Here is a 10,691-nt window from a genome sequence, read left to right as displayed (position 1 = left end):
GTTGGGAACCTTCCAGTTTACGTTTACAGTCTTCATATTAAATTCACCTTTTTTCCAACCTTGTGATTTTTATTTTAAAAACTATGTAAATAATAAATTACTTATTCCACTAGGAGGCGCCCGATTTGACCGATTAATGATCATTTACATATAGGCAGCAGTTTTCGACATTTATATTATTCGCCTCTGCGGATGCTGCATACAAGTCCTGTAAATAAAAGATCCTTGTTGTTACAAGCCAGTAGCCTAGGCAATAGTCCTAGTTGTTCCAAATATGTTCTCTCAATCAATACGATTAAATACGATATACTGGTATTGGCTGACACGTTTGTCATGGTACGTGCTAGTTGGTAGGGGTATATTATCAGATATTGGTAAGAGTCGTGTCTTCTTTAAGCACAGCATGGCTTCGTTTTTATGTTTTTATGGAAGATAGTACAATAAAATGAAATAGTTGTTTTCATGCGGATTTTAAAACGATTCTTCGGATGGAGTGGAAGGTGTATGCGGGGACTGATAGCCTGATAGCCTGACACTATTCAGATAAATTATACAGAGGCCCAAGCACCACTGATAAATATTAAATGACGCCGCACCTCGGACGTTTCAAGGCGTTTCTGAAGTTTTAGGGGATAGGCTGGTTCCCCACGACAATCATCCCTACGCGTAGAGTCCTAATACCCGCCCCTTTCTGCCAGGAACTGTCAGTCAAACGGTGGCGTTGCTGCAGGTGCTGGACGCAGTTTAGCAGCAGGATAGAAAACCAAGAAACCTTCAAAGGTGAGATGCTATGTCTATGTATTATTGGTATATGGGTTCTATAGGAGTAACCTGTTACAATCAGCTCATTTCCTTTCAAAATGAATACCTTCCTCATCTTGGACTGGCATGATGCTCGAAGTAGCGGTAGGCTGTGTAGACCGCACACATAATATAACATTACAATATTTTAACTAGTAGAACATCACGTAATTTCGTAGGGAATAACCCCATAGTAATCCCGAATGCCTAAATGGTGTAGTGATGGTTAGGGGAATATAAGGCAAATCGTTTTTTTTTGAGAAGGCGGATAAAAGTCCCTTTAAGAAAACGAAACGTCGACCATGTCCATTAGTGGAAGCTTCGATGGAAATGACACATTTTATGATCCAGAATCGATGGATAAAACGTATTCCAGTTGCAGTGTGGATGGGCCATCGCTTCACGCAGCGCTTGCTCAGCTGCCATATGGAAGCTCTGCCATCGTTGCCTTGACTCACTCTCTCCTGTAAAATCTGATATCAACCGTTTGTGTTAGTGGAGAATGCATTGCCCTGGGTTGGGAAAGAAAGACTCCATCGCGTTACCAATGGCGTGAGGTTGTTTAGGTTGTGCGTGTTTGTGTTAGAGAGATAGAGATAGCGAATGGGGGGAAGGGGCACCTTATATTTAGCGACTTAGCAGACCCTGCAAACATCTAACCGCATTTGGAGAGCTGTCTGGAATTCAATTCGGCTTTAAAGCGTTTTCAGAGCCTGCTTGTTGTTGCCCTCGGCCTTTCAACTTTATTATGGTGACAGAATGTCGATTTCTTTCCAGAATAAGAGACGTGAACTGCAGCATTCCGTAGACCTTTGGTTCGCTATCTTAGCGATTGAAATATCCCTATTATAATGGAAAACAGGTATGCCTTGAATATTGATATGTCTAAACGGTGACTCCCATGTTTGTGTAGGCTAGTAGATTCAGACATTATATCAGGATGTAGGCCTAATTGCCGTTCGGCCCGCGGGTTTAAAAAGCCTGTTTTACTTCAATAGCTCATTAATTAATATTTTTTTATAGGTTTATTATGTCCTCGGCTGTGCCACTGACACGCATGTGTGGGAAAGGAGAATAATGTACCGCCTAGCTTTCAGACGCCCATATAAAACATTGCGTCGCATCATTCATTTTCGCATCCAGTAGCCTACACAACACCAACTGTTACCCGAGCGATATCGATCCAGATTTTGTCTTCTGGTGGTTTGTTTTCACGCAGTGGGGGGAGAAGTGTCTATTTATAGCCTTTGCTTTTCATCTGCATTTCTGCTCCTCTTAGAAAGAGGGCACGTGATTGGCGGTGGAGGAAAATGCCATCTCAGGGAATCTTGGGAGCATGGCAGCGAGCCTGTGTGTAACAATCTCAGGCCAGGGAGAAACACATGCAAGTCTGATGAGCCGTTCGCAGAACATTTAAACCTCACAACATTAACTGGATTAAACAAACATTTGAGCTTCATATATATTTTTAAATAATCCTGTTAAATCACATGACACATTGCATCGCCCATTCAGACAGCGTTTATGATGGGTTGTCATGGTGACTGTCACTAGGCCAGCTGACACCATGTGGGAGGATGTAAGGCAGGTTTGCTCGGTTTGTCGCCGGCTCCTAATAAGGTCTGCCTGATTCTTGAAGTCTTTCTGATTGATATCTGATATATAAGATACAGAGAATATCCACCAAGAGTCCAATAAAAAAACAATAACAAGATCCTTATCAAAAGTCTCGGATATCAAATGGTAGTGCCTCAATCTTTGAAGCAGTAAATAATGTTCCTTAACCTAGTTCAGTGGATTGAATATCCAATATTCTAATGACTTATTTGTAATATATTCAAGTAAGGGATAGGATTGGTACTCTGTATCAGCTAATCAGCTAGTTAGAAAAGTATTAAGGACATTGAGGAACCTTATAGGTGATGTTTCATCACCTATAAGGAATCGGTGGAATCAAACCTACTGAAGTGCTTTTGAGTAGCGTTCCGCCTGCTAATTAAAGTTCCAAGCCCAGAGACTTGCTCAAAGGCCATGGAATGGGAATATAAGCTACTATTTCCGAAGAAAGAAGCACACCAAAAAGCCAAACATTTTAACTAACAACCCTTCTTAAAGCACATCCTTAAGCACATAGTGACAGTTGATGAGGCTGAAACATGTGATTGGTCTTCAGCCCCAGCGAAGCAGAATCACCCGCAAGCCGTAGCAAGCACTTTTCAATAAGAAATGTGTGGATTTACAGCAGCACTATCTTTCAAGATTTACTCAATAATGTTGTTTTTATTCCACAGTGACTTATACGATCTATTGTTAATCGATGTGTAGCTTATTTGAGGAAGGCATTTGCATGCAGCATCATGTGAAGGGTTCAGGAAATTATTGTTGTCCTGTGACTCGATGATTGTCACAAGATACTAAATAAGCGGAAGATGTGAATCAAGATGAAGCTGACCAGATATTTTCTGTTACAACCGGCTATAACATACAGCATTATGTATGTTACTCTATATCAAACTTTTACCGCCCAATCTTGAATATCAATTGCCTCAGGTACTCGACTGTTCCGTATTAAAATAAAATATGATATCTGCTCTGTATATAACAAAGCCTTGGAAAAATCATTTTTTTGCAATATTACGACATCACAGGGTGTCTTTACGGTTACTTGTTGTCATTTATATATATCTAATACATGCAATTATATTATAATATACCACTCCTCACACAATCTATATATAACATATAACAACCGTGCATAGAATTGTAATTCTGCGTTATGTTAACATATGTGGGTCGGTAGATTTGGTTGGCTGCTGCTTAGTCATCCCAACAGGGCAGTGAAATGTTAACCTCGGATCTGTAATCAACACATCATCCTTCCTGAAGAACAGACCAATCATATTGTCAGAAGGGTTGGGGGGGGGGGGGGGGGGGGTGGCGGGCAGCTCTGTGAATAATTGAGAGCATCTCCACATGTCTGAAGCGATAGGGTCCCAGAGGTGGTGATTGGTGTGTATTGCTGTAGTGGTTTTGGGGGCCACGTGTTGAGATATGGAGCTAAGTTTAGATACAGATACTATTTACCACAGAGAGACCATGTTCTTCCTGAATTGTCTTGGCTGTATCGTGTTGAAATCAACAGTATTAGTGTTGCAAGGTTGAAAGGGAAAGAAATGTGTATGTGTATACCAAGTCCATTTATTTGTCGGTTTGCATTTGTATTCTATCAACCTAAAATATTTTGATTCCATAAAATAATGAATGCAGTCTTCCTGGATGGCGACAACATTCTGAAGGCGTGTGGTTGACTGCGGCATGTCCACATTCGCTAAATAGGAATCTGGTTGTGGGTTATAACTCTAGTGCCCTTGAGGAGGAAGCTCTCTTGGGAGCTCTACGGTGGTCTGAAAAAACAACAACAAAAAAAAAACTAAATAAAAACAATAGCTGGCCTGGGCCTGTTTTTCCACAGAAAGCTGTATTACTTAAATCCATCTATGGTTATTCATGTGTAAAGTCCTCTGCTATGCTAGCTTCTTTATCTGTCTCTAATCTCTGGCTGATGTTGTGCCATGCAACGCCAAGGGTAAAGCCCTTTGGCTGGTGTTGTTATCCCTTTCTTGTCAAACCACTACACCATCTATCTACTGGCGTTGGCAATACCAGAGCAAGGTTGTGAAGAATTTCGCCATGAATCTTTCCATTCCTGTTTTTTTCTGATACTGAGATATATTCAAGTCCGAAGGCAAAACTGCTGTAGGAGGTTTTGTATTCTTTATTCTTCTATGGATTTAATTACAATTTTGCAGTTTCTGGCTCTTGTGGAAGGTGAACTTTGCTTTTTTTCTGACTAATAAGATCTGGTTCAAAGTGGCTAAGATCTGGTTCAAACATTTGTCCTTGCGATGGTGAGATGGGTCAGCTACCTATGTTGTTACCCTCTTAGTCTCCAATGATATCATTTACAGCACTTATTAGGACCCAGTAGATTCAAGCAAACAGTCCCTAGCAGCCACCGTGATAAACCGCAGCCACTGGTGATAAACAGAGCAGGTTTGATGAGTGAATCAAATGATGGTTGCTTGTTCTATTTGTTAATTCCCCAAAGAACTCCCATACCTTTTTTGGTCTCAAACATTTGATCTTCTATCGTTAATTGAATGATGTAAGTTAACGTTTTCTCTCCTTGACAGCTGAAACGTTCTGTTAGAAAAATGTCAGGGAAAATATTTTTCTGGAAGACAAAGAAAGTAAAAGTGTTTGAAAAAAAGTTCAAAGTGTGTGACGTTTGAAACATGCTGTAACATTTTGAGCTAAAATTGGAAAGTAATAATGAGTCATCATCCTACCACACATGCTCCATCTTTCTCCCGGTCCGCACAAACCTGCATAAACATAAGTGTGTTTTCTTACCCGGTCTCCAGATGGCCTCAGCAACAGCAACCTATGGGCAGAAGGAGTCTTCGGACCAGAACTTTGACTATATGTTTAAGATCCTGATCATTGGCAACAGCAGCGTAGGAAAGACCTCGTTCCTGTTCCGCTATGCCGACGACTCCTTCACGCCAGCCTTCGTGAGCACGGTGGGAATCGACTTCAAGGTCAAGACCATCTACAGGAACGACAAGCGGATCAAACTACAGATCTGGGTAAGAGCTCTGAGGCAGGCGATGTGTGCAGGTGGTCAAGATATGACTTAGATATCCTCAATGTCCTTATCATCGGCCATTGTGGTGAATGGATTGCCATTGCTTTTGGCTCTTTTTTTTTTACCAACAGCATACCTTGAGTTAAGTTTGTTCTTTGCATTGATCAGATTGGAATTCAACTGGCCGTTTCCCGTCTTTCTGGAGTTTTTGCCTTCTTCTGTGGTTGAAAACACAACAGTACAAAGCACAATACCTTACACAACAAAAACGTCTGCACCCCCAAAAGCAATACCAATATAACACTGCACCAACACAAAGCCACTTCACACCACACCAAAACAACAGCACACCCAAAAACACAATGACATTAACATTCAGAGCAAACTAAGCTTCAAATAGCGTCAACACAACATGTTATGAGTTATTCATGTCTGTCTGTCGTTACATGGCTTTCTCAAATTCCCTCTTGCTGGTCCTCTCTTTTATCTTTCAGTTAATCTTTGCATCATAGCACGAAAGTGTAATGTTATTTTTCAGCCAAAACAATATATGCAGATTTAATCCCCTCGCCAGACCATTGGGAGAATCCATAGTTGTAATAGGTCAAATAGCCATGTGTTTATTTCACAGAAAATTACTTGATTTCATAGGTTTTATTTGTGAAGAAGAATTTGTATATTTTTTTTATTTTCCTTATATGCATATATATTTTTTCAGTTTTGAAACTGAACAAAAAAACTGCTAAAACAGGATCAAGCTAGCTTATACTCTGAAAGTGCTAAGCAAGCAGAAGCTATTGGTCAAATTGTCTTTAATGTGACACACTCATATTAGCCGGTTAATGTCAAGGTTTTAGTCTTGCTTACCACAACTTTTTTTTAATATTAAATGGCAAAATGGACAATATCAAATGAATAAAGTGTAAGAGAAGTAGAACTGGAGGATGTTGTTATGTCCCAAGTTCGATTTTCTGTTGAAAACCCTTTCATAGAGCACTGGCTGCTGGTGCACTCTAAAGAGCTTCAAGAAGTTCTAAGGAGTTCTGAGTTCTCTGTTGGATGTTATCGAACCGGCGAGGGGTGGGGTGTCATACAGCCTCTGGCTTTAATTCCCTGAACCTTTATTAAAGTCCAAGACTGAAACTTAACCCCTCTTGTGTTGGCCTGAGAGAGAGACGGGGAGATACAGATAGACAGGATACGGTGGACAGATGAGAGAAATATGGAGATTAAGAGCGAGGATGAGGAGGGAGAAAGAGAAAGAGGGAGAGAGACAGAATTCTTTTTTGAGACACACAGAGAACTGGAGAGAGGATGGAGAGTGAAAGAGAAAGAGAGAGAGAGAGCGATAGAGAGTGAGTAGGAGATGATGTTATGCACAGTGATTTTGGGCCTGCAGGTCAAATGTGGTATTAGGTCATATCATATTTGTGTGTGTGTGTGTGTGTGTGTGTGTGTGTGTGTGTGTGTGTGTGTGTGTGTGTGGTGTGCATATATTGTTATGTGTGTGCCATGTGTTTATTATCTTGTGTGTTATTGTGTTGAGTAGGTGTATGTACTGTGTGTCACTGTATTATTGTGTTGCAATGTGTGTTGTTGTATGTTATTGTGTGGGGTGCAATACATTTGGCTGCATTCTTTATTGAAATTTAATGAGTGAGCTGTCATTTTGTAATGTGTGTTATATTATGAAGAGTGTGTTTCATTGTGTATTGAATTATAGTCAGGATCACTATGTGTTACATTATAACACGTGCTTTATTGTATTATAATGTGTGTGTGTGTGTGCGCGTGTGTGTATGGTTTTGTGTGTCTGTGTGTGTTTGTGCGCTTGTTTGTGCGTGGGTGTGTGCGTGTGTCACTCTCTCACACTTTCCAGGACACGGCGGGCCAGGAGCGCTATCGGACCATCACCACAGCGTACTACAGAGGAGCCATGGGTTTCATCCTCATGTATGACATCACCAACGAGGACTCATTCAACGCCGTCCAGGACTGGTACGTGATTGGCCCTCAGCCCATAGTCATGTGATCCGTAACAATAGGCAAGAATAGGTTATTAAGCTGGTGTCAAAAAATATAGTCATAAATAAATAAATGATCAGATACGATTCACTTAATTTTGTTATTTAATTAATCAATTAATATGAGATATAAAATATGTGAATTAGGTAAGTATATATAAACTATTTTATCTCTTGTCCCTGTGTCTTCTGTTGCCAGGGCGACCCAGATCAAGACGTACTCGTGGGACAACGCCCAGGTGCTGTTGGTGGGAAACAAGTGTGACATGGATGATGAGCGGGTGGTGTCTGGAGACAGAGCCAGGCAGCTCTCAGACCACCTCGGTGAGCTCCCGCACACACACACACAGCAACACACACACAAAGACACACACACACACACAAAGACACACACACACACACACACACACACACACACTCACACACACACACACACACTGAGATAAACACACACAAACAGTGTGGACCTTATAGGGTATATACTGTAGTGCACACTTTAAAGTGTACATTTTTACACAGTGTACCTTTGTTGTAGTGTTCCAACTTAATGTTTCAGTTAACCCTAGGATCACCTTTTTAGTTTTAATCATCTAAGTATGTCTTCTATGATCTTCAACATAGTAGGCCATGCTATTTTGTGATTTACTAAAATAATAGCGTCATTCAGAATAAACCGGTCTAAAATCCTATTTGTGCTCTGCCCTCCTCTGTAGAGCTCTCAGGCAAAAACATTTGTTTTTATTTTTGTTTGAGTTGGAGATTGAGTGGAAACAGGGGGTTCAATTACACGTTAAAGAAACACAAAGTTTGTAATGGAACACTTCCTTATTATACACAACAGGTGCCAGCTGTAATGCTACAACTACCATCATCTCTCTCTTTCACTCTCCCTCCTTCTGTCTATTTCCTTTTAACCAAGTGAGAACTCAGACAAAACAAAAAATATACCTGTATATGGGGTATTGGCTACTGTCTTTACCTAGACATGGCCCTCCAACATCATCATGACATCTTCATACCGGAAGTAGACCCCACCACAACCTTAGTATAGAGGTCAAAGGTTCACACTGCAAATGTACTGTACATGGCCAGGCTGTTGATGCTGTGTTCTTCCTGCAGGTTTTGAGTTCTTTGAGGCCAGTGCCAAAGACAACATCAACGTGAAGCAGACCTTCGAGCGGCTGGTGGACATCATCTGTGAGAAGATGTCAGACAGCCTGGACAACGTGGACCCGGCCGTCACCGGGGTCAAACAGGGGCCCCAGCTCACAGAGCAGGCCACCCCTCCTCGACAGGACTGTGCATGCTAAAGATGACTCATTACCCCCCGATTTCCCACATACAAACATACACACACACACACACACACACACACACAAACACACACACACACACACACACCAACACCCACCTCCTCCTCTTATGAAACCCCAGGGCTCCAGGTCCTCCCACGCTCAACATAACACGGACACGCATACACACACACACAGACAAAGCTCTGATGGGACCCCAGAACTCCAGGTCTTCACACAGTCAACATTAGACTCTCTCTCCCACACACAAACACACACACACACACACACACACACAAACACACACACACACACACACACACACACACACACACACACACACACACACACACACACACACACACACACACACACACACACACACACACACACACAATTTTCCTGCTTATTGTCATCGGCTGATAGGGACTGTTTGTTTACTGAGGGCCACAGGGTTAGAGCTGGGTTGAAAATCAAATAAAAGCTTTGAAAGATATTTTCTCAATGTCAGCGGCAGTTAGCTTATATGCCCGTCGTTACCTAGCTTTTCAAATGGCTTCAACCCAGCTTCTCTCACCCATAATCCCTTTGTTTTGTGTTATTTTCCTCCCTCTTCGGTGTGCTCCCTGATTCCTGAATCCTGTCTCTTTTCTATAGTCCGTTCAACATTTACAGTCCTTCCATTCCCACCAGGCCAACGTCTTCAGAAGATGTCCGCCTGGTGATTAAGAATGGTACGGCTAATATAGTGCAGTCCTGTTCTATACCCAACTCAATGTTTTATATGTAGTTATACACATAAACAGAAACAATATATGTCTCCATATCTTCATCGTTTGGTCCACTGTTGGTTTACGAGCCTCAGACTAGTTCTGCACTGCCTCCTTCAGAAACATCAAATCCACTTAAGGTGTCTTGTTGTGGTTCTGCTATGAGGGCTCAAGAGTGTCACGTTGAGAGGTTAATTTGACGCAGAGGGAACTTGACCAAGATGCAGAGCGAAATCGGATGACAGATAACATGGGCTAATGGCCTTCCCCTGAAGATGGCTTCTGTGGGACTTGATGAAGGAAAGATGACTGCCCGTTTTATACCACTTGGAGATCCCTAGTATTCAAGCTCAATGCTGAGCATCAAAGGTAATACAGTCAGCCGTCTGGGCCAGGGGTTGACTGTGAGATCGGGCCCTTGTTTGTTCTGGTTGCCGTCAACGCTAATGAAAAAACCTGAACCAAACCAAATGATACCTGATCACAGGTATCATTTGACCAGCTAACGGCATCTAGGGCACTCGCCTTCGATGCCGTTGTCCTCCATTGTTGTCAAGGAAGACATGGAAACAGATCACAGCGGCATCCTGTTGCTTTAGTCAGCAGAATCCATCCTTAGAATCGGTGCATTACTTATTCATCATATTCCTTTTGTTTTGTTTTGTTTAGCGGCGGTAAGGCAGAGGAAGTTGACGACCCCCCTGTATATGCAGTAGCTTCTTAAGACTTAAATACACCGCTCTGTTGCTTAACAAATAAGACAAACACTTGCTACCAATTTGGTCCTTCGGCTAGACAAGTTTATCAACCTATCCTTGACCACAAGGCCGATCATAATCAATAAATGTAAAAGAAAACTCTGCTAGATACTGCTTTAAGGACTGCTTTCTCCTAGAGATAACACCACTTTCATGATTTCCCTTCAGGAAAAAGGAATGCTGTTTTAAACTTCACTGAAATTGCGAGAACATAGACATATCTTTCCAGGTTAGGATCTCATCAAAATACAGGCATGTTGGCAAAGTATTGATTCTAGGGAACTTCCGACTATTGGCTGATGTATAACCCGTACCAGACACCGTGAACAGCAAAAGTCTGAAATCAATTTAAATAAAGTCCCATGCCAATTGTCTGGTTTGCATAAGACATTTGGTTA

General features: G+C 41.7%; 1 protein-coding gene across 1 annotated transcript; it reads left to right on the top strand.

Moving 5' to 3' along the window:
- The first annotated feature begins 714 nt into the window (after nt 1-714).
- Nucleotides 715-9,457, top strand: LOC307078550 (ras-related protein Rab-3A). The gene is made up of 5 exons (XM_079740424.1): nt 715-780; nt 5,226-5,450; nt 7,329-7,447; nt 7,673-7,797; nt 8,593-9,457. The coding sequence occupies exons 2-5, from the start codon at nt 5,226-5,228 to the stop codon at nt 8,781-8,783; spliced, it is 660 nt and encodes a 219-aa protein (XP_079596550.1). The 5' UTR covers nt 715-780; the 3' UTR covers nt 8,784-9,457.
- The last annotated feature ends 1,234 nt before the right edge of the window (nt 9,458-10,691 follow it).

Source organism: Pollachius pollachius (genome assembly GCF_949987615.1).
Source record: "Pollachius pollachius genome assembly, chromosome: 7".
NCBI classification, from domain to species: domain Eukaryota; kingdom Metazoa; phylum Chordata; class Actinopteri; order Gadiformes; family Gadidae; genus Pollachius; species Pollachius pollachius.
The sequence above is the reverse complement of the archived record's forward strand: the minus strand, read 5'-3'. Positions and strand labels throughout refer to the sequence as shown.

What these genes read in the sequence shown, in the direction of transcription:
- LOC307078550 (XM_079740424.1), top strand. Translation starts at nt 5,226, where the DNA reads ATGGCCTCAGCAACAGCAACCTATGGGCAGAAGGAGTCTTCGGACCAG. An exon ending in TTCAACGCCGTCCAGGACTG is followed by an intron (nt 7,448 to 7,672) that starts GTACGTGATTGG and finishes TTCTGTTGCCAG; the next exon opens with GGCGACCCAGATCAAGACGT. An exon ending in GCAGCTCTCAGACCACCTCG is followed by an intron (nt 7,798 to 8,592) that starts GTGAGCTCCCGC and finishes TTCTTCCTGCAG; the next exon opens with GTTTTGAGTTCTTTGAGGCC.